Genomic DNA, 23,910 nt, shown 5'->3' with positions numbered 1-23,910 from the left:
GCCATGATGGCACTGAGAGTGATTGATACACAAAGGAGGCAGGCTGGCAGTGGTGCACCATGCTGTGCAAAACGATACCCATTATTTCACAGCCAGCAGGGAGGGGCAGGGCCGGAGCACCGGTGATGCTCCAACCCTACCTAATGCAGCTTGAATGCTCGGGACTCAAAGGCTGCAGGTTAGGAGCTGGAGTGGAAGCTGCTGAGCCAGCAGCACTGAGAGCCCACCTGCGGAAGTAGCATTGTGGATGGTGTCATGGTAAGTCCAGCTGTCCAGCACTGTTTGCACAGAAGGGCTTGGAAGGCCTGGAGGGATGCTCCCTCTTCCGCCCCTCCTTCTGCCTGCTTGATTGGTATAGGCGAGTCCAGTGCTGGAGGTGGGCACAAAGCCAAAAGTTTGCATGCACTATCTCCACTGGAAAAGGGGGTACTACATGGATGGAATAATGGTGCTGGGGGATATCAAGGGAGTAGCAATGCTTGGGGTAGCTATAGTGCTAGAGGTATCGGGGATGTAGAGAGGACACAGTGTAGGGGGAATCAGGGATGTGGTCACAATATAAGGGGTATCTTATGTTATATGGCAACAGTTCTGGGGGGATATCTAGGGTGTAGAGGGGTCAGAGTGCTGGGGAGGCATCTAGCAGATTATATTATATTCACAGGACAGCTGTTACTTTATGTACAGTGCCTTGCGAAAGTATTTGGCCCCCTTGAGCTTTGCGACCTTTTGCCACATTTCAGGCTTCAAACAAAGATATAAAACTATTTTTTTTTTTGAAGAATCAACAACAAGTAGGACACAATCATGAAGTGGAACGAATTTTATTGGATATTTCAAACTTTAACAAAAAAAAAAAAAAAAAATTGGGCGTGCAAAATGATTCAGCCCCTTTACTTTCAGTGCAGCAAACTCTCTCCAGAAGTTCAGTGAGGATCTCTGAATGATCCAATGTTGACCTAAATGACTAATGATGATAAATAGAATCCACCTGTGTGTAATTAAGTCTCCGTATAAATGCACCTGCACTGTGATAGTCTCAGAGGTCCATTTAAAGCGCAGAGAGCATCATGAAGAACAAGGAACACACCAGGCAGGTCCGAGATACTGTTGTGGAGAAGTTTAAAGCCGGATTTGGATACAAAAAGATTTCCAAGCTTTAAACATCCCAAGGAGCACTGTGCAAGCGATAATATTGAAATGGAAGGATTATCAGACCACTGCAAATCTACGAAGACCTGGCCGTCTCTCTAAACTTTCAGCTCATACAAGGAGAAGACTGATCAGAGATGCAGCCAAGAGGCCCATGATCACTCTGGATGAACTGCAGAGATCTACAGCTGAGGTGGGAGACTCTGTCCATAGGACAACAATCAGTCGTATACTGCACAAATCTGGCCTTTATGGAAGAGTGGCAAGAAGAAAGCCATTTCTTAAAGATATCCATAAAAAGTGTCGTTTAAAGTTTGCTACAAGCCACCTGGGAGACACACCAAACATGTGGAAGAAGGTGCTCTGGTCAGATAAAACCAAAATCAAACTTTTTTGGCAACAATGCAAAACGTTATGTTTGGCGTAAAAGCAACACAGCTCATCACCCTGAACACACCATCCCCACTGTCAAAGATGGTGGTGGCAGCATCATGGTTTGGGCCTGCTTTTCTTCAGCAGGGACAGGGAAGATGGTTAAAATTGATGGGAAGATGGATGGAGCCAAATACAGGACCATTCTGGAAGAAAACCTGATGGAGTCTGCAAAAGACCTGAGACTGGGACGGAGATTTGTCTTCCAACAAGACAATGATCCAAAACATAAAGCAAAATCTACAATGGAATGGTTCACAAATAAACATATCCAGGTGTTAGAATGGCCAAGTCAAAGTCCAGACCTGAATCCAATCGAGAATCTGTGGAGAACTGAAAACTGCTGTTCACAAACGCTCTCCATCCAACCTCACTGAGCTCGAGCTGTTTCGATGTGCAAAACTGAAGCGAAGAGAAGCGACTTACAGCTGTAATCGCAGCAAAAGGTGGCGCTACAAAGTAATAACTTAAGGGGGCTGAATAATTGTTGTCGATTGTTCAAAAAAAAAAAATACAGTTTTATATGTTTATGTTTGAAGCCTGAAATGTAGCAAAAGGTTGCAAAGTTCAAGGGGGCCGAATACTTTTTCAAGGCACCGTATGTAGTATTTTCCCACCGTTTCTTTGCTGTACAGAATGATTGTTCATGTAGTTAATGCGGAGCTCCACCCCAAAGGGGAAGCTCCACTTTTCTGCCTCCTACCTACTTGATGTCGGTTTACCTGTGCCGTCTCCATTGTAGGGGCCCCAGAGCTTTACTTTGCCCAGGGGCCCATGATGCTATTAAGACGGCCCTGACCACATGTCTTGTTAAACTCCCTTATATGAAAGTTTTATCCCTATTTTGGGGGTCACCAGTACGGTATTTGTAAATTGAAATATCCCCTCTCAAGTGTCTTCTCCAGAGAGAATAAGTTCAGTGCTCACAACCTTTCTTCATAACCAATATCCTCCAGACTCTTTATACATTTTGTTGCCCTTCTTTGTACTCTCTCTATTTCCAGTACATCCTTCCTGAGGTCTGGTGCGCCACATGCGGATAGAGAAATAGATGGATAGCCGCACTCCAAAAAGTCTTAAAAAAGACATGCTCTTTATTAGTGGGAAAAATGCACAGCATACAATCAGCATACAGTGGGGAAAATAGCTAACGCGTTTCGCATTGACTTTCAATGCTTAATCATAGCTAGGATTAAGCATTGAAAGTCAATGCGAAACGCGTTAGCTTATTTTCCCCACTGTATGCTGATTGTATGCTGTGCATTTTTCCCACTAATAAAGAGCACGTCTTTAAGACTTTTTGGAGTGTGGCTGTCCATCTATTTCTCTATCCGCATGTCCTGTGCATTGCCAGCACCCATTTGGTTCCTGAGCAGACAGTGATTGCCTGGAGGTGCTCACCTGGAGCGGCGGTTTTCTCATCTGGTGCGCCACATACGCCACCTCAATGATTATTAACATTTATAACTTTTTATTCTTCTATGGAGGAAGTAAAACCAACATACATGCAGGATGTATGAATATCGCCGATTGTGACCTCCACATCATCACTGTCAGTGTCGCTGTCCTCTTCGGCATCACTGAAGCTCTGAGTGATCTGTACAGAATATAGAGAATTTGTATGTCAGCATTTTAAAGTTCTGCCAGCCGTACTGAAAGCCAGCATAGGCTAGGGGGCGCACAAACTTACCATTATTAATTTTGTAATATACAGAGGTAATAAATGCATAGGCAAACATTTTTTGCATAACGCCATTATAAATACTAACCAGGAAATCAGTGCCATCCTATCCCCCCCCCCCCCCCCAGTCTGTGCAGCCAAGCTGGCAAAGTCGTCTGCAGCCTGCAAACGTCCCTTACAAGACTGAGCAGAAACAGCATGATGGCACCCAACAAGGGCTTTGGTTAGAAACCACAGAGCCCCATACGATTTCCAGTGTTGTAGGAGTACTTTCCTAGCATAGAAACACGAATAGAACAGCAACAACCTGGTATGTACAGAGTGTGTCACTGACTCAGTTATGCCTAAGAGAAGCACATTGGGATCCACCGACACTGAAAGGCTGCATTAATATCCAAGACCACCTTTCTCCAGAAGGCCTGAATGATTGGTCAATATCAGATGACACGGTAGCATGTCCCAACTGCCTGTTGACACTTAGGACATATCTCAGACCGTGTGGGATATATTCTAGCAAGTCTTTTTTTGTGTAGTAAGCTCTGTGTATGAATTTTAGCTGTATAAAAGCGGTCCTTGGCAGAGATCACCGTTGCTATATATTGTTGTAGGGCCAGGTCCCAGTCATTTTCTGACAGGGAGGGGATATCTGTCTTCCAGGAGTGAAATAGAGGAGATGCCCTCTCAGAGTCCTCACATGTAAGACGTAGATATAGAGAGGATAGGATTCTATCCACGCCCCTAGAGGCGAGACACCTCTCCACTACATGTGGCATCATAGTGATTGGAGCAGGGAATTGCACCTGTGAGGCATGTTTCAACTGTAGGTAACGAAACAGCATCCATATGGGGAGCTGAAAGGTCTCCTTTAGTTCCGTAAGGGAAGTGGCACCCCGGTGGGCATAATCTGCTGCAACTTCACCAGATTGGGATGGATCTAAAGTGTGAAAGTTTGGGGTTGCCCCATAGCGGGGTGTGAGATGAAATAGTGTCGGCAACCTTAACTGCAGCAGTAAACTTTTCCCAAACCTGATCCGTCATTTCGCATCGAGGTCGTTGCTTGTGGACTTTGCTTCAACCCCCTGTATACCATGTTTGTTAGGGCAGAGTAGGAACCCATCACAGCCAACTCAAGGTTGACCGCAGGGTTAGATCTGGATTGGACAAACCACCAGTGGACAGCGCCCAGTGGTACTTTTGGAAACAGGGCAATGAAATCCACCCGAGGACAATGTTAGTTGTAGTTTGTTTTTTAGCTATTCTAGGGACCTTCCCACCCCAAATGAAGGAAGTAACTATCCCGTCTAATTTGCGAAAGATGGCAGCAGGAATAGGGACAGGGCTGTTCCGAAATGCATATATGAATTTGAGAAGAAAAGTACATTTTGACAAATTTACCCATCCTACCGGTGTCAGGGGGGAATGTTTTCCAAGATTGGCAATTCTCCATCATAGTCTGCATGATCGGATAAAAGTCATCTGTCAGGTAACAGGAGAGTTTGTTAGCGATTTTTATGCCAGGGAATTGGGAGACCCTTTGTAGATGGGTCGGGCGAGACGGAGGGGGGAGCAGAGTCGGATAGTGGGAAAAGATTGACTTACCCCAATTAATTTTAACCCCAGAGAAGTTGCCATATCCATCTATGATCACTAGTGCCGCCGTGAGAGTCTGATTCATTACCAAGGTACAGAAGTGTATCGTCTGCGTACATCGATAACTGCTCCACCAGCGGGCCGACCTGCAATCCCCTCACCTCGTCCGTCAAGGGGATCAGGATCGCCATGGGCTCTATGGCGAGAGAAAAAATCCCCGGGGGACAGGGGGCAGCCCTGCCTCGTATCCCTACTGAGGTGGAAGAGGATACCGCCAGTGCACACCCAAGCCACCGAGGACCTATAGATTAGCTGGACCCAGGAGATAAATTTGGGGGCGAATCTGGCCAATACCTGCCACAGGAAATCCCATTCTACTGAATCAAAGGCCTTTTCTGCGTCCAGAGAGGCCACCGCTCCCCCAGTGTTTTTGTCCCTGAATAAGGCTATGTTGGTGTGGAGCCGATTAATCCTGTTTAGTCTCCATGAATTAAGGAGAGTATAACAACGTTTAGCCTATTGGCCAATATCTTGGTTAGGATTTTAGCATCCACGTTAAGTAGACATATGGGCCGATAGGACGAGCAAAGTTCTGGGTCTTTTCCAGGCTCGGGTATGCCAACAACTACAGCTTCTGACATGGAAGGCAGGAGAGATTGCAGCTCTAGTGCTTTGGTGAGTGTTGAGAAATAGTACGGGCCTACAACTTCTAGGTTAGTTTTGTAGCATTCTGAAGGAAGTCCATCAGGACTTAAAGATTTACTAGCCCCCTGGACCTCTTTCAGAGTGATAGGACTCTCAAGGGTCTGCACGGCTTTTGCGGTCAGGGTTGGGATTCCACAGTGTCAAGAAACGTGGTCAAGTCATCTAGAGAGGAGTAGGTAGCCCAAGAAGCATAGAGGCGTGTATAGCATTTCTCAAATCTGGCATCAATTAGTGCTGGATCAGAGAGAAAGGTACCATCTTCCTCGCTAATGTTCGCAATACAAGAGCTCCCCATCCTCTCGGCCATGTTGCAATTTCTTATATATGTTATTGTACGAGTAATAGAGGTTTCATCAATTTATGTAGCGCTGCACGGTTTGGTTTTTATCTGGTACTACAATATTGCGCTAGCTGCTCTAGGATTTATATCAGGCCATGGCGCAAAATTACATACTTTTTTCCTCAATTTTTTTATTGCTGTACCAGCAACTGAATATTTTCCCTCCTTGGCACATATGAACCACAGAGAAGCTCACCTGCAGTGACTCTTCCTTCTGCTCCAGGCTCCCACTAGATAGATCATGAAGGGGATCAAATGATCGAGTAGGTCTATGGATTCAGGAGACAAACAAACAAAAAAAAAAATTATATGTATAATATAACAAATTTTATTTTTATTTTTTATTACGCACACATACCTCACACCAAGAAAGAATACACACAAAAGACAGTACATTTGTGTACATAAACATGCAGCGAGAAGTACGTGATCTGCATCCACAACTAATAAAATATTTTTTGCTTCAGTGTGCATGATAAAACTCAGATTAAAAAAGGGGTGCTTTAAAGAAAATTGGGACGATTTTAGAAACTGAGCTCAAAAGCATGCAAGAAGTTTTCATTTTTAGCTCTCACCCTTAAAGTATATACTGTTTAAAACCACTATACATTCCTGCTAAGATAGACCTACCCAGAGGTTGATCCAGTCTCATCTGGCGAGGGAGTAGCAGAACCTGCAAAAACCACATCAGTCAGTATGGGTACAATCCAAATATATATATATATATATATATATAAAAAAAAAGAAGAAGGAGTGTAGATATGTGCAAGAGAACATAATTTATCTAACAAAAATTAAAACACGCAGTTGAAGAGAGTAACCACACTATCATCAGCACTAAAACAAGATGGTTTTATCTATGTGTTTTTTTATTAGAATTAAAAATTGTTTCCAGTGAGGGCTTACAATGTATCCTGCAGGAGGAGCAGCACACAGTGGAAAAGGAAAAGTAGTGAAGAAATAGGGAAGCTTCAAGGAAGTGGGACAGGGCTCCCCACCCACTGAAAACATGAAATCTGTCCCAGGTCTAAATTCACGGAAAGTCCACAACCAACAACCCAGATATACTTTCTTTACTAGGCACACTTCATTCTCCAGAGTTTTTCAACATAGTCCCCAACTGCCTTTCATTTGGAGGGACTGTCCCTCTTTTGGGACCAAATCTCTTTCCCTTGTGCAGCCTCAGCTGTCCCTCTTTGGTGTGATGTGTACATCTCTATACAGGGTTGGTGCAAGCATTTTTGACACCCTAGGCAAAACCATATTTTGCCGCCCCCTTGGCTCCACCCCCTTTGCCCTGCCCATGTATACCCCACCTTTTAATGAAGCGCCCATCAAATGCAACCTCACCAGCACCCATCAAAAAATGTTTGCTTGCTTCCATTCATTCGGGAGTCAGGACACAGACCTCCACCAGGCGCTGCGCCTCTGACGCTATGTGCAAACGGAGCAGTGGCTGCCTGCTGAGACATAGTTGCTGGCTGCAGAAAAAAGAGAGTAGGAACACCAGTGGCCGGGCACCCTAGTAGTAGCACCAGCCCTGTCTCTATATAGAATATACTATTTTACCAACAAGTGTTAGGCTACATGGCCGGGACATGTCCTTTGCCTACATACTGTGCGCTAAAGGGTGTCCCTTACACTTGTGGGCCACTTGCTCAACTTCTGCCAATTTGGCACAGAACAAAAATGTAATATAGAGGAGAGTGCCACGCTGTCTTAACCTAAAATTGTGATAACATGCTCTTCTTGCAAATACTACAACTATTGCCTTATCCATTATTTAAAGTGACCACGTGATGAAAAGTGCAAAAATATATTGTAATGTGTACATTTATAAACAAAGTGCTGCGCGCGATTTTCTTCATGCGATACCACGCGTTAAGGTACATATAAAGTCCATTTTAATTCCATCAAATCCATAAATTCTGGTGATAAAAAAAATCAAACGTCCATATATGTCCACTCTGGTGCTCCCCCAATTATGCGCTCACCTTAGGAGCGAGCGACCCTGTGGCTAAGCTTGGTCAAAACACGCTTCTGAACCACCTCTGGGTTCAATGTGTATGCTGGGATGTTGGGCTGGTTTATGGTACGTTTTTCCACAGATGGGTATAATAGATGAAACTCCATAGCGTATTATCGGTTTAAAAAAAGTTTATCAATATGCAACAACAATCCCTATATTAGTATAGCACTACCCCCGAAGGAGCTGCCGGTTTAGATTTGGGCCTGCAGTTACCTTACTGTTCCATATGCTCGTTTCAGGGGTTCTCCTTGAAGAGTTGTCCACAAAAATGTCTGCACCAAACACAAAGTCTCTTTCAAGGTTTTTATTGAACAAAGTTCTCCAACAGAGGGGTAGACGGATGGGTACAACTTAGATCCAGAGGATTAATTCAGTTCCACACTGGATTTCAGCAACCATCAGATAGGCCTACTCTCACTGGCCTAGCAGCTGGTGCGAAGCTCGTCAAAGTCTCTGCCACAGACTTGATAAGTGTTGTCAGGCCGTCCCATGATCTTCTGCCACAAGATCGTGTAACCACTCGCACACTTTGTATTGTTCCAATAAAAGTACACAACTCACGGTGCCAAGAATCTTTCAGCCAGGCCGGCAGCACAGTGAGGTAAATTTGCCAGGATACGTCCTTCAATTGAATCCCACTGGTTCAGCTTCCATCCCTGGATTAGTAGGCCCCAGAAACTCCTGGGCCCACTCAGTTGCAAGGCCTCGGACCAGCCTGCCCCAAGGCTACGAAACAGCCCACACATCCCTGAGGCCAGGAGGGCCATCAGGTCAGGATCGGAAGACCCCGCCAAAATGGCGTCTGTCCCTTAAGTACCCCTCCCCAGAATGACAGCGGGTTGACCACTGGTTCTGGGAAAGAGATACCCAATGCATCCAGCCTGCTGCCTTTCCAACCTTGACCTGTGGTAACAGCGACACCCACCGTCAAGGGCAAAATTGTGCAACCCAGCTGAACTGAAACAGAACCAACAATTTAGCATAATCCTTCTGAGCTAAAAACTACATCTCAGACAACTAAAATTTAACACATAGCGCCTACTCAATGGGAGCATGGCACTACATTAGAGTACTCACATTTAATGGGTGCTATAATGCAACAATCTATACAAGTGACAAAAGCCATTTGTAGCCCCCGAAGTGGTGTCTTCTCTCCACGCTGAGAATGCTTTGTTACCTGTATAGATTGGTGCACTATAGCAGCCAGAAAAAAATGGAACACATTTTTTTGTGATATAATTGAAGCACTTTTTATAAGGACTTTGTTTACAAATATAATAATTGCAATATATTTTTGCACTTTAGATCACGTGGACACTTTAAATAAAGGATAAGGCAATAGTTGTACGATTTGCAATAAGAGCATTTAATAAGGTATCACAGTTTTAGGTTAAGACAGCGCGGCACTCTCCTCTATATTTCAATTTGCTGTGCATGATCATATGAGACGTGATTAGTGCGAGCAGTTGGCTTGATTAAATTAATAGGCATCATATGGTAGCTCACAAGAATTTCACTGTTTAGATTACGCAACAAAAATGTCCTTCTGTATCGGTTCCACAGTGCTACAGACCTTGAGGGACTAGAAACAAACACAGCATCTCATCACAGTGCTAGGCATCATGACCTGGTGAATGGGGGGGGGGGGGGGGGGGGGGGGTGTTGACCTGGGAGGACAGGGGGGGGGGGTGTTCTCCTAAACCAGATTCTTGCTGCAACACAGGGAGGGGAATTTACCAAGACTGGAGTAGCTGTGCATAGCAACCAGTTTCTAGATTTTATTTTCAAAGCTTTAAGTGATACTAAAAGTCTTGTTTTTTTCCTTTAAAAATAAAAAAAAACATGTCATACTTACCTGCTCTGTGAAATGGCTTAGCACAAAGCAGCCCCGATCCTCCTCTTCTTGGGTCCCTCTACAGTGCTCCTGGCCCCTCTCTCCTGCAGAGTGCTCCCACAGCAAGCAGCTTGCTATGCTGGCACCTGAGTCGAGCTTCAGCTCCATGTGTCTATTCAGACACAGACCCGTGGTTTGGCCCACCACCCTCTCTCCCCTGATTGGCTAACTGACTTTGATTGACAGCTGTGGGGGCCAATGGCACTGCTGCTTCTCAGCCAATCAGGAGGGAGATTCCTGGAAGGCCAAGGGACTTGTGTACATCGCTGGATAGAGATGGGGCTCAGGTAAGCATCAGGGGGGCTGTTACACACAGAAGGCTTTTAATCTTAATGCATAGAATGCATTAACCGATTGCTGACCAGCCACTTTCATTATACTGCGGCAGACTGGCACAGCTGCATGAATCGCCGTAGCTGTACATCGTCGCTTTAAGAGCTAGACACTTTTTAAAAGCAAAGATATTTATTGTCTCTTAACCACTTCCCTACCGTCCCATAGTAAAATGACGTCCACAAAGAACCTCTGCCGTTCAGAGTGGACGTCGTATGACTTCCTGGGCTTTGTGGGGGGGGATATCTGAATGATGCCTGCAGCTAGAGGCATCATTCAGATATCCTTCTCTTGTGCCGGCGATTCTGCACAACGTAAGAATGATCATAGCGGCGGTTCCGCCGCTAGATCGTTCTTACAGGCGGCGGGAGGGGACATCCCCCCCTCCCACCGCCATCCGGTGCTTCTCCGGGCTCTCCCGTGCCATCGGGGGCCCGGAGAACGAATCGTCCGGCGCTCGCAGGAAGCATAGAGACCAGATGGTCACCAGTCATCTCTATGACCGTCGGAGGACCCGGGCGCGATGTGATGACGTCACACCCGGGTCCCCGTAAGTAAACAAAGCCGCGGCTGCTAAGCAACAGTAAACATGAGATCGGTGAATTTTTTTTCACCGATTTCATGCTTTCAGGCCTGGAGGAGAGATGTGGGGTCTTATTGACCCCGCATCTCTCCATAAAGAGTACCTGTCACACACATTCCTATTACAAGGGATGTTTACAATAGTGTGCGCAATTTTAAAGCGTGACATGTTAGGTATCTATTTACTCGGTGTAACATAATCTTTCATATTTTACAAAAAAAATTGGGCTAACTTTACTGTTTTGTTATTTTTTTAAATTCATGAAACAATTTTTTTCCAAAAAAAAGGCGTTTGAAAAATTATTGCGCAAATACCGTGCAAAATAAAAGGTTTCAATGACCGTCGTTTTATTCCCTAGGGTGTCTGCTAAAAAAACATATATAATGTTTGGGGGTTCTGCGTAATTTTCTAGCAAAAAAATTATGATTTGTACATGTAGGAGAGAAGTGCCAGAATAGGCCCGGTATGGAGGTGTGTATAAAAGCCTGGTATGGAAGAGGTTAAACAGAACTGGGGGAGAGCGGGTTAGGGCCAGGACACCCTTAGGTAGACGCAATGTTAATTGGCAGACTCCGAGACTTCTATAGATAGACAGCTATACAGGTGAAGGCCTCCAGCCGGACACCGCTTCAATGATGGGTCCTTGGCTTGGTACTCACAAATACTCCTCACGCTTCACCCCTGCTAACACGTTAAATCGGTTTTATAGTTATTTTTTTAACTTTTACCTACAGGTAAGCCTATAATATGAGCTATGACTAAGCATTAGTTGTTAATGCGAAACGCGTCAGCTGTCTATCCCACTGTATGCTGTTGTGTGCTGTGCATTTTCTCCTTTTTACAATAAAGAGCACGTCTTTTTTCAACAAGACTTTTTGGAGTGCGGCTGTCCATCCATTCTCCCACCTGCTTAATTCTATGCATTGCCAGCACCCGTGTGATTCCTGAGTGGACATTGATTACCTGCCTGTGCTCACCTGGAGCGGCGGTCTCCCTACCTATAATAAGGCTTACCCTGTAGGTAAGAAAAAAATCTCCTAAACCTTTACGGTTTAGGAGATATTCCCCTTGCAATGAACAGCTGAATGCATCGGTGCATGTGCACAGGGGATTTTCGGCTTAAGGCCCGGCAGCCGCCAGACCTTGCCAGAAAGAAGTGACGACATCGCGGGTCCAGCCACTTTAGAGCACTGGAGCAGCGATACCCGTAAGACACGCCGAGGCAAGATGACCAGCGAGGACCAGGTATGCGATGCATACTAGCTCATTATACCTTTTGCTTTACAGGGTTAAAAAAATATATAAAAAAAAAAAAAGTTTAGCGGGTTTACACCCTTGGCTTGGCTTGGCACTCCACAAGTGTCACCTCTGCTGTCCCACTGGGTGCCTAACTTGGCACTTGCTGATGCTTTCTTTACTTCACCGTCCCTGGTTGGCAAGAAGTCTGCTCTGGTACTGGCCTCAGCTCACTCACTGGTCTCCGGTAGCAAGGTGGATGGTCCCTTTGTGGCGACAGCTTCCTTTCTACCTCCGACCACGACCGGTTCCCCAGCCAGCGGAGCCGTTACTTCTCGTTGGACTACAAGCCCACAGTCCCAATCCTGCACTACCTCTGGATAGGCCCTCAGATAGCCTAGCAGCCAGATGTCCCCAGGATAGGCCTTGGGTTTCTGGCTTAGCAGCCTGGGGCAATATGACACATGCCCACCCAGCCAGCCGTGTTGCTCAGATCCCCCATCACCTGACTTCACCCAAATAAATAGGTTCTCCCAGTAGGCCAAAGGACCCAAGAAAATCCCTGCCTATTGGCTGAGACACCCCATTCATTCCTAACCTGTCCTTGCAGTGCCCTTGTCTTATCTAATGTCACCAGATCAGGAGCGGTTCTTCCATAGAGGGCGCCGGAGCGCCGCCCCCTCTGGTTCTCGCACAGCCACTAAAATATATAGATTCATGCATTGTATGAATCTATATATTTTCGCCGATGCCGCCCACAATTCAGCTGGCCGGATGTTGAGCGCCAGCCAGCTGAATAACCGCAGCTGGTTGGCTGTGCGGAAGTGCCTATCAGAGCCAGCCCTGAGGCTGTAATCGGCTTCCTGAATGCTTATCCTCGGGACGTACCGGCGGTGCGTTCCTTGGATGAGACTGACAGGCGTCTCAGCCAATCTGATTCTGGTAATCGGTAACCTGATTGGCTGAAGCGTCATCGAGGGCAGGACGAGGGACATCGAGGGATGGTAAAAGAAAGGCTGACCCCAGAAAGGTAAGTGCCGGGGGGGGCATTTTACAGGTCATAGTGGCGACAATGGAGGGGCACAGTGCCTGCGTTTGATGGCATGGCACAGTGGCTGCGTTTGATGGCATGGCACAGTGAGGCTGCAATTTTTTTTTTTTCGTTTGCGCCCCCCCAAAAATTTTGAGCACCAGCCGCCACTGCACTAGATACCTGCCCATCTAGTGACAGAAGAGAGAAGTGCAGCAATTCCAGAATTAGGGCGAAATCAATTGACCTCCTAACAACTGGCCAAGGCAACCATCACTTGGCAAATAAATTTAATAGCAACTCTGTCTAAACATCAGGGTGCTACATCAGGAACCGAAAAGTGCTCAGCTCTAGGCACTTTTTCTAGGTTCAGAGCTTTCAAAATTCAGGCTGAAATGCTGGGTCAACAGCCAATCAAGCACAGTCTGTATAAAGACCCTATCACTTGCAAATGCGATCACATGAGTGGTTTGGTAATGTTAAGTAATGTTAAAATTAGGGGGGGGGGGGGGAATTTAACACATGGGTAAAAAAAAAAAAAAAAAGGCCCCTGATAGAAAAGCAATTAAATTGGTTCTTTACAGCTTTTAATATCGCTTTACTTTGTACCTTTATCTCCGTTCAAATGCTACAAAAATCGAATGACCAATCCAAACACCCCAATGATTTTGCCCTTTGGAGATATACTTGCGTTTACATGCGTAGTGTTTTTCAGCAGATAACTGTACAGTTTGAAAAATACACCCCTACGGTATAAGTGTATATAAGCGTTTATAAACATGGCTTTTTTTTCCCTAATGACTGTTTATGGGCAAAAATACGCTGCAGCTTTCAGGTGCCACATCTACAACTGTAAATTATTCTGTCTGCACAAATATCCTTGGCTCTTTCACACGGAGCGGATCCGTATTGATCCGCCCCGTGTGTGCGTCTGCTCAGTGGGGATCATCCGTAAATCTCCGCTGAGCTGTCGGCGGACAGGGCGGTCCCCGCACACTGTGCAGAGACCGCCCTGTCTTTCCTCCGCTCTCCCCTATGGGGAAATTGGATGAATACGGACCGTGTGTCCGTATTCATCTGTTCCGCCAGACGGAAGAAAAATAGGGTTTTCTTCCGTCTAAAAAAAAAAACGGATCTTTGCGGAGGGCGGATGCTCAATCCACCAACGTCTGCAATGTAAAAAACGGACCGTTTGTCCGCCCGTGTGAAAGGGCCCTAAGGGCTTTTTCACACATGCGGTCCGTACGTCCGCTTTTTCAACCATCCGTTTACAGATGAAAAAGGGACATACATTGATCCCTATGAGATTGCGGGTGTCAGCGGACGAACATCCGATTTCATCCGGGTCCGCAATCCTTTCCTCCTGGCAGCTGCGTTTTTGGCAGAAAGAAAAAAAAAAACACTTGATTAGACGCATTAAGCGCTCGGGCTTCAATTCATTTCATTGGCAACTTGTTTTGACCATTGAAATACATTTACGCTCAAGTGCTAAAAGCACCTAGTGCTTTGGCGCATCAATCATTGTTTCTGCAAATACTCTGCTGCTCCCGGACGCACTGGGTGTGGGGCCCCCCCCTTCTACCTCTAAACGCCTATGTGTGCTTACAGGGGCATTTAGGGACGGGAAGAAGGAAAAAAAAATTCTCGTAGGAGCAGCAGGAAAACATCCAGTACATCAGACACCTTTGTTTATCTCCTTATTGCAGGAAAGGAGTGAGCCAACAAACAAATAAATAAATAAATAAAAACAAATAAATAAAAAAAAATATATATCTCTTATGACATGTTCATGATATCATAATAATTGAATCCAATTCAAAATAAAAAATGTCACAGTGCCGTTGAACAATCAGCTATTAATAAAATATAGGCGTGTTTCGACTACTAAATTCAAACCCCTAATAAGAAATGAGGGATTAATTATTTTCTGAAACTACTACTTCTAATGGGAATTTGTGTTTATGTGGAAGCATACACTAAGGGACGTGTGATTATATGAGGCTCGGAATAACACATGGCAAAGAAATTACAGCAATTTACACAGAAATACAATACAAAGAATATAGATGATAGAGAGCATAAATAACATTGAGCATATAGGTATTACAGACATTAGAAATGTTTACAGATGTTAAAGAATATACATAATACAGATAAAATAATAAACATAAACAAAAATAGAGCAACAATTTTGAAAAAAAATTCAAAATTTTTTACTTTTTGCTATAATAAATATCCCCCAAAAACATATATACAATTTTTTTCCCCCTCAGTTTAGGCCGATACGTATTCTACCTATTTTTGGTAAAAAAAACGAAAAAAAAAAACGCAATAAGCGTTTATCGATTGGTTTGCGCCAAATTTATAGCTTTTACAAAATAGGGGATAGTTTTATTGCGTTATTTTTTTTTTTTTTACTACTAATGGCGGCGATCAGCGATTTTTTTTCATGACTGCGATATTATGGCGGACACTTCGGACAATTTTAACACATTTCTGGGACCATTGTCATTTTCACAGCAAAAAATGCATTTAAATTGCATTTTTTATTGTGAAAATTACAGTTGTAGTTTGGGAGTTAACCACGGGGGGCGCTGAAGGAGTTAGGGTTCACCTAGTGTGTGTTTACAACTGTAGGGGGGTGTGGCTGTAGGTCTGTCGTCATTGATTGTGTCTCCCTATAAAAGGGATCACTCGATCGATACGCCGCCACAGTGAAGCACGGGGAAGCTGTGTTTACATACAGCTCTTCCCGTTCTTCAGCTCCGGGGAGCGATCGCGAGGGGGCGGCTAGAAAACGAATAGCCGCGCCCTCATCCCGGATCGCTCCCACGGAAGATCGGACTGCCGCATGTACCGGGGGGGGGGGTCCCGATCGGACCCGCGGAAAGGCAGGGACGTACATGTACGCCCATCTGCCTGTACGTGCCAGTCTGTGGACGTATATGTACATGCGGCGGTTGTTAAGCGGTTAAAGGGGTTGTAAAGGTTTGTTTTTTATTTTCTAAATAGGTTCCTTTAAGCTAGTGCATTGGTTCACTTACTTTTTCCTTCAATTTCCCTTCTAAATTTGTATTTTCTTTGTTTTCTTTGTCTGAATTTCTCACTTCCTGTTCCTCCTCAGTAAGCCATTCTGGCTGACTAACCACCGCTCGGATGATGGTGGTAAGCTTACTGAGGAGACAGGATGTGAGAAATTCAAACAAAGAAAAAAAAACATTTAGAAGGGAAATCGAAGGAAAAAGTAAGTGAACCAACAATGCACTAGCTTAAAGGAACCCATTTAGAAAATAAAAAGACAAAGCTTTACAACCCCCTTTAAGCCTCATACGCACGATCGGATTTTCTGCGGACAAAGCGTAGGAATTTTGGCGTTGGCCAGGAACTTTTCGGCCAACAAACACGAAACATGTTTTTTCAGCTCTATAGCACCACCCTTTGGGCACCTTTTGCTAATGTTATGGTTAGCATTGCTTCTGAGCATGCGTGTTTGTACTCTGGAGTTTTGTCTGAAGGACTTGTGTACACACAATCGGAGAATCTGACAACACACAATTATTGGCAATTTTAAAGCATGCTATCCCACATTTCTCCTTGGAAAATCCGACAATTGTCCGATGAAGCATACAAACGGTCGGATTTTCCGCCCAATAGCCTGTCATCACACAATTCCCATCGGATAATCCAATCGTGTGTATGAGGCTTAAGTGGAGCTCACTCCTAGTGATTTTGAGCCCAGGTTCACACTAATGCGATGCAGGAAACGCAGCGAATCCTGTGCATTTTCTGCACTGCAAGGCGTCCATGCGATCTTCTGCAGGTGTCAGAATAACAATATCCTGAAACGGTGGGATTGCCAGAATCGCTTTGCATGCAGTGTAATTCAGGTGCAGAAAAAAAGGAGGGTCCTGCGCCATTTTGGTGCAGATGTGATGCAAAATGTATGACTCAAATCGCACCACCCAGACTTTGCATTTGATGTGCCCCCGGGCAATAGGAGATTATGGGGCCCCACAGTATACACACACACACACACACACACACACACAGTATACACATACACATACTGAAAAGGTACTGGAGAGCACTATAATCTTGTGATTTTTTTTTTTTAAAACACAGATTTTTCCATACTGTCCCTGGGTTTACTGAGGCTGGCAAACCTGATTGGGCCCCCTAGTGGCATAGTGCCCGAATGGTCAGTCCGCCCCTGATCACATCACAAAACAGTGTAGTGCAATGTTTCGGGAACCATGCAGGACCCCTTCATCAGGAATGTGATGATCACTCGACGAAGGGGTCCTGCGTGGCTCCGAAACTTTACACTATACTGTCTTGTGATCTTTAATAATAATAATAAAAAAAAAAAACGTTTGGACGACATTGATCATTGGTGTGCAGGCGAATATCTCTATTATCATACAGGTCCCAGTATCCAGCTGGGGGTTGCTACAGCACCCGGTACCTTAAGAGCTCATTCCATGAACGTGTGCCATGGGAATCCTGATCATGTGCCCAGCTGCCCCCGAGTATATTCAGAAGTGTTTAAAAGGAACTGGGGTTGTCAGGAAGTAGTTAAAGAGGGGCTTCCCCCCCCCCCCAAAAAAAGGGGCCAAATATTCCAGAGGGAAGAAGAGCAGAATACACACACACACACACACACACACACACAGTAAAACTTTGGTTTGAGAGCGTTTTGCAAGACAAGCTAAATTTAATACATGTTGCCTTGATATACAAGCGATGTCTTGATATACAAGTAGCGTCATGTCACGACTGAGTATAAAATACAAGAGAGGCGCCTCTAAGTGTAGCAATATGGTTAAATTTAATGAAGATACAACATTTAGAAACTCACATGGTTGATGATTAAAACAGGCACATCTAAGTATGGAGGCATCCGGGGGAAAGCTGTCCACAAAGACCATCCCCCGCAACGCCATTGATGTCGTCCCTTCCACGAACGGTTCAAGCCTCGCTTTCAGATCGCTCTACTTTTCCCTGTCATGGTTGCAGACTGACAGCTAGGGATGATCTCTGGCGTGTTCGCAGTTACCGTGCAGAGCCCGCACGGCGCTGCGCTAATCACAGGCAGGGAGACATTGTCCCGATGCTCAGCTGCAGAATTCGGGAAATGTCTCCCTGCCTGTGATTTGCGCCGTGCAGACTTCCTGGCGGGCTCTGCACGTGGACTGTGCGAACACGCCAGAGCTCATCCCTACTGACAGCGGTGAGAGCTGGCGGTGAGGAGAATGGTCTATGTGAACAGCTTTCCCCCGGATGCCTCCATACTTAGATGAGACTCTTTTAATCATCAACCATGTGAGTTGCTAAATGTTGTACCTTCATTAAATGTAACCATATTACTACACTTAGAGGCGCCTCTCTTGTGTTTTAAACTCAGTCGTGACATGACCCCTTTCACACTGAAGCATTTTTACAGCGTTTTAGCGTTAAAAATAGCGCTATTAAAACGCTCTCCATGCATCTCAATGGCCCCTTTACACTGAGTCCTGCAAGCAGCATCTTTGGAGCAGCTTTTGGGCACTGAAAAAAATACTCCAAAAAACGCCCCTCTCCATTGAAATGAATTGATAGCCCTTTAAAAAACGCCTTGCCCTTTCACATTAAGGCACTGCAAAAACGCCCTAAAACGTTAGGGTCTTAGTGCTGCTTTACCAGCGTTTTTCGGGCGCTGGCAGTGTGAAAGGGCTCTGAAAACACTCAGGCTTTCACATTGGGATTGCAGATGAGGCTTCGCCTGAATAACGCCCGAAAAACGCCCCAGTGTGAAAGGGGCCCTAGAGGCACCTCTCTTCTATACTCTGTAGCTCCTGCTGGATCTTACTTATAATCCCCTTGTAGAGGCTTCCATTTTTGGATGGACGTTTTATGGTCGCCTTTTTATATGGAATATAGACTAAAGGACTTATGAATAAATGGTTGTGGAACGGAATCATTTGAGTTTCCATTATTTCTTATGGGAAAATTTGCTTTGATATACAAGCGTTTTGGATTACAAGCATGTTTCCGGAACCAATTATGCTTGCAATCCAAGGTTATATATATATATATATATATATATATATATATATATATATATATATATATATATATATTACACACACACACACACACATACAGTAAAACCTTGGTTTGAGAGTAACTTGGTTTGAGAGCGTTTTGCAAGACAAGCAAAATGTTTTAATGAATTATGTCTTGATATACAAGCGATGTCTTGATATAAGAGTAGCGTCATGTCACAACTGAGTATAAAAGAGAAGAGAGGAGCCTCTAAGTGAAGCAATATGGTTACATTTAATGAAGGTACAACACTTAGAGGTGCCTCTCTTCTCTTTTATACCCTGTAAAAAAAATGCTTTGATATACAAGTGCTTTGGATTACAAGCATCTTTCTGGAACGAATTATGCTCGCAATCCAAGGTTTTACTTTAATACATGTTCTCAATGCAAACACATTGACAGGCAGAATATAATTAATTTGAGACAATATTTCCATCCTGTCCTCAGAATTTTATAGTCATTGCAGTAAAAAACAAAACAAAACAAAAAAAAAAAAAAAAAAAAACATCCATTTGAACTTATTCACTAGAAAAGTGAAGACATTTTCGATTTTTTTTTTTTTTTTTTTTTTTACCCAAATGCTCGTGGTGGTGTATGGTGAGCTGAAGTCTGTTTTGGGGGACAGCACCCTTCTTGTACACTTCATGGGGCTCCCCTAAAATAACCCATCAATGGGAGCCAACAGGAGGGAGAGATCTGGTGTATGGCAGGGCTGGCCGAGCGATCAGATCCCTCCAAATGGGGTTCCCACTTTTTCAGGTGAGTTGGCATTTTCTATGAAGTCCGTCAGACCTCCCGATTCCCCTTCCCCAGCTCCTTTCAGTGCTGCCCGCCCCAGGGATGAAGGTGTAATGAGTGTGATGGGAGCGGACATCCTCCATGCAGATCACACCCAGCCCAGAGCCACTTACCTCCGTACAGCCACAGTTCCTCCTCCAGGGTCTCAGTGGCCACAGGAAGGGCGGGGGCCCCTCCGGCTGCGTCTGATGGCTCTTCCATGGACAGGTGTGCAGGACGATGTCAGAGCTGAGAGCTGAGCTCCAGGTGCAACCATCTCCAGGGGCCCCTCCACCCGGATCATCTCAGTCCTAGTGCCGCCGGTTACTACTGATCAGGTGAGGTCCCCTTCTCCATCCATCACCCCTAAATAAAGGTCATGGGGGGCAGAAGGACAATTCCTAGTGACCCAGAGAATGGGGGACATCAGAAGTCTACAAGGTGTCTATAGGAATTGTATGACTTGATTTCTGATGGCACTTACAAGAGGTGTCCACATTTGTCTACAATTTGTAAAGACTTGCAATGTGTCAGCAATACCTGGATTATAATAATGCGCCAGAATTAAATAGGGAAGAATTAAATAGAATAGGGAAGTATTACATAGGGAATAATTAAATAGAATAGGGAAGAATTAAATAGGGAAGCATTAAATATAATAGGGAAAAATTAAATAGGAAAGCATTAAATATAATAGGGAAGAATTTATGATGGCACTTAGAAGAGGTGTCCACATTTGTCTAAAATTTGTAAAGACTTGCAATGTGTCAGCAATACCTAGATTATAATAATGTGCCAGAATTAAATAGGGAAAAATTAAATAGAATAGGGAAGAATTAAATATAATAGGGAAGAATTAAATAGGGAATAATTAAATAGGTAAGAATTAAATAGAATAGGGAAGAATTAAATAGGGAAGAATTAAATAGAATAGGGAAGAATTAAATAGAATAGGGAAGAATTAAATATAATAGGGAAACATTAAATAGGGAAGAATTAAATATAATAGGGAAGAATTAAATAGGGAAGAATTAAATATAATAGGGAAGAATTAAATAGGGAAGAATTAAATATAATAGGGAAGAAATAAATAGGGAAGAATTAAATAGGGAAGAATTAAATATAATAGGCAATAATTAAATAGGGAAGAATAGAATAGGGAATAATTAAATAGGGAAGAATTAAATAGAATAGGGAAGAATTAAATAGAATAGGGAAGAATTAAATAGGGAAGAATTAAATAGAATAGGGAAGAATTAAATAGAATAGGGAAGAATTAAATAGAATAGGGAAGAATTAAAGCTGAACTCCAGCTCTGGAGTTGCATTGGTATACATTGATCAGCCATATCTTTATGACAGCTGACAGGTAAAGTGAAATCCATGGATTATCTCTTCCGATGGCATGTGGAAGGCGTGGGATATATTAGGCAGCAAGTGAACATGTTGTGTGAAGTTGATTTGCAGAAAGCAGAAAAAAACCAGATGTCCCAGTTTGTTGTGTATGGGGATACTTAGCTGCAGACCAGTGATGGGCTCAGGCATGTCTTTCGGATCGTACCCACCAGGAAGCCGTCACTGTACACCAGTGGCAGGACAAGGTCATCCAGTGCCCAGGGCAAAGATGCCAAACTGTGCCCCCCATCCCTGCAATAAACCATTGCGCCAGGGGCAGCCGTCCCCCCTGCCCACCCCTGCTGTACACCGCCAATCATAGGCAGTGAGGTATTTCCCGACCGGCAGCTGCACATACACACGCTGCTTATGATTGGTGGTGTGCAGTGCCAGCTTCCTGGAGGGCTCGATCCGAACAAGCCCGAGCCCATCGTTACCGCACACCAGTCAGGGTGGCCACGCTGACCTGTGTCCACAGCCACAAGTGCCTACAATGGGCACATGTGCATCAGAACTGGATCACAGAGCAATGGAAGGTGGACTGATCTGATGAATCATGTTTTCTTTTATATCATGTGGGCAGCCGGGCACTAGTGTGTCACTTACCCAGGGAAGATATGGCACCAGGATGCAGTATGGGAAGAAGGCAAGCCAGCGGAGGCACTGTGATGCGTTGGGCAATGTTCTGCTGGGAAATCTTGGGTCCTGCCATTCATGTTACTTTGACAGGTACCACCTACCTTAACATTGTTGCTTACCAAGTACCCTTCATGGAAGTGGTATTCCCTGATGGCAGTGGCCTCTTTCAGCAGGATAATGCACCCTACCACACTGTACAGATGAATGTAGAGTTTGGAAATTTTGGTGCCAAAACCGAAAATGACAGTTTAACTACTTACCGACCGCCACACGCCGATATACATCGGCAGAATGGCAGTGGTGGGCGTACCTGTACGTCCCCTTTAATTCTCTGTCTAGTGGGCGCGCGCTTGCCGCATACTGCGTGAGTGTGCCCGCGGAATCGATGTCCACCGGTGTCCTGCGATCGTGGCGCGAAGAAGCAGAACGGGGAGATGCCTATGTAAACAAGGCATTTCCCTGTTCTACCTAGCAACATGACAGGGAGCTACTGCTCCCTGTCATCGGAAGCATTGATCACTGTCATGTTCTAGTGAGACCACCCCCCCTACAGTTAGAATCACTCCCTAGGACACACTTAACTGCTTGATTGCCCCCTAGTGTTTAATCCCTTCCCTGCCAGTGTCATTTACATAGTAATCGGTGCATTTTTATAGCACTGATCGCTGTATAAGTGACAGTGGTCCCAAAAAAGTGTCAAAAGTGTCCGATGTGTCTGCCGCAATGTCGCAGTCACGATAAAAACCGCAGATCGCCTCCATTACTAACAAAAAAATAATAAAAATATAAATGCCATAAATCAATCCCGTATTTTGTAGACACTATGGGCCAGATTCACAAATTCTATCTATGCGACTGATTCATAGAATTAGTTACGCATAGATGTCCCTAAGATCCGACAGGTGTAATTGTTTTACACTATCGGATCTTAGGATGCAGTACCGCGGCCGCTGCTGGGGGGAGTTTGCGTCGTAAACCAGCGTTGGGTATGCAAATTAGGAGTTACGGCGGATCCACGACGGATTTTCGCGTTTGCTATGTTGCCGCTAGTCTAGTTTCCCGTCGCAAAGTTAGTCGTTTTTTTTGGTGCCCTAACTTTAGTCAGCAATTGTATTACGGGAGTTAAGAAACGGAGCATGCGCAGTAGGTCCGGCGCGGGAGCGCGCCTAATTTAAATGGTACACGCCCATTTAAATTGGCCCGCCTTGCGCCGGCGTAGTTTTCATCGCAAGTGCTTGGTGAATCAGGCACTTGCGATGAAAATTTGCGGCGGTGTAACGTATCTAGGATACGTTACACCGCCGCGATTCTACGTGAATCTGGCCCTATAACTTTTGCGCAAACCAATCAATATACGCTTATTGCTATTTTTTTTATCAAAACTATGTAGAAGAATACATATCGGCCTAAACTGAGGAAAATTATGAATTTATTGTCGGCCATTATCGGCACCTTTGGTGCACCAAAAGCGCAATAAATTTGCATCTTTTTAAATTCTATGTACACTGGTCCATTGCGTTTCCGTTGTGTTAAAAATCTTGCATGCTGCTTTTTTGGACAGTTCGCACCTCCAGGTTGAAATGCATTGAAAATGCAGCAAGAACGAACCCGTGTCATGTTTCTGATGCGATTTTTGAGTCACATGACCTACGAAAAACACCACAAGCACAGAAAAATCACATGTGAAAAACACGGATTCCCCCTGTAGGTTTAAGCCGTAATGTATGCACCGCATTCTACCACATTATGGGCTCATTTACTCTTCAACGAAGCTTTGGACAGGCTTTGGTAAAGCTCTCTGAACGCCAGTCAAAGCTCCTGTCACTAAATAAAATGGTTAGCTTACAGTCCCATTTACACCTGCTTTTGTTTGCTTAAAAAAATGATACCCCATGTAGCTTCAGTGGTGCTTCAAAGCCTCCATAAAAGTCTATGGCAAAGCTCGCTTGAAGCCTCATAAAAGTACATTAAAGGGAAAGGTAGAGCCAAAGCTCTTTAAGCCCTACTTCTC

The 23,910-nt window shown here is 44.6% G+C and overlaps 1 protein-coding gene across 1 annotated transcript in view; it reads right to left on the bottom strand.

Moving 5' to 3' along the window:
* The window catches only part of LOC120913772 (pre-mRNA 3'-end-processing factor FIP1-like), a 53,048-nt gene extending 32,833 nt beyond the window's left edge, over positions 1–20,215 (bottom strand). Inside the window, exons 1-4 of the mRNA XM_040323971.1 lie at positions 20,001–20,215; positions 6,531–6,573; positions 6,097–6,169; positions 3,090–3,181 (exon numbers count right to left, since the gene is read on the bottom strand). Of these exons, the coding sequence (XP_040179905.1) occupies positions 3,090–3,181; positions 6,097–6,169; positions 6,531–6,573; positions 20,001–20,088 (296 nt within the window). The 5' untranslated portion in view covers positions 20,089–20,215. The remainder of the gene's footprint in view (positions 1–3,089; positions 3,182–6,096; positions 6,170–6,530; positions 6,574–20,000) is intronic.
* Between the last annotated feature and the right edge of the window lie 3,695 nt (positions 20,216–23,910).

This window comes from Rana temporaria, chromosome 9 (assembly GCF_905171775.1).
Source record: "Rana temporaria chromosome 9, aRanTem1.1, whole genome shotgun sequence".
Classification (NCBI taxonomy): domain Eukaryota; kingdom Metazoa; phylum Chordata; class Amphibia; order Anura; family Ranidae; genus Rana; species Rana temporaria.
The sequence above is the reverse complement of the archived record's forward strand: the minus strand, read 5'-3'. Positions and strand labels throughout refer to the sequence as shown.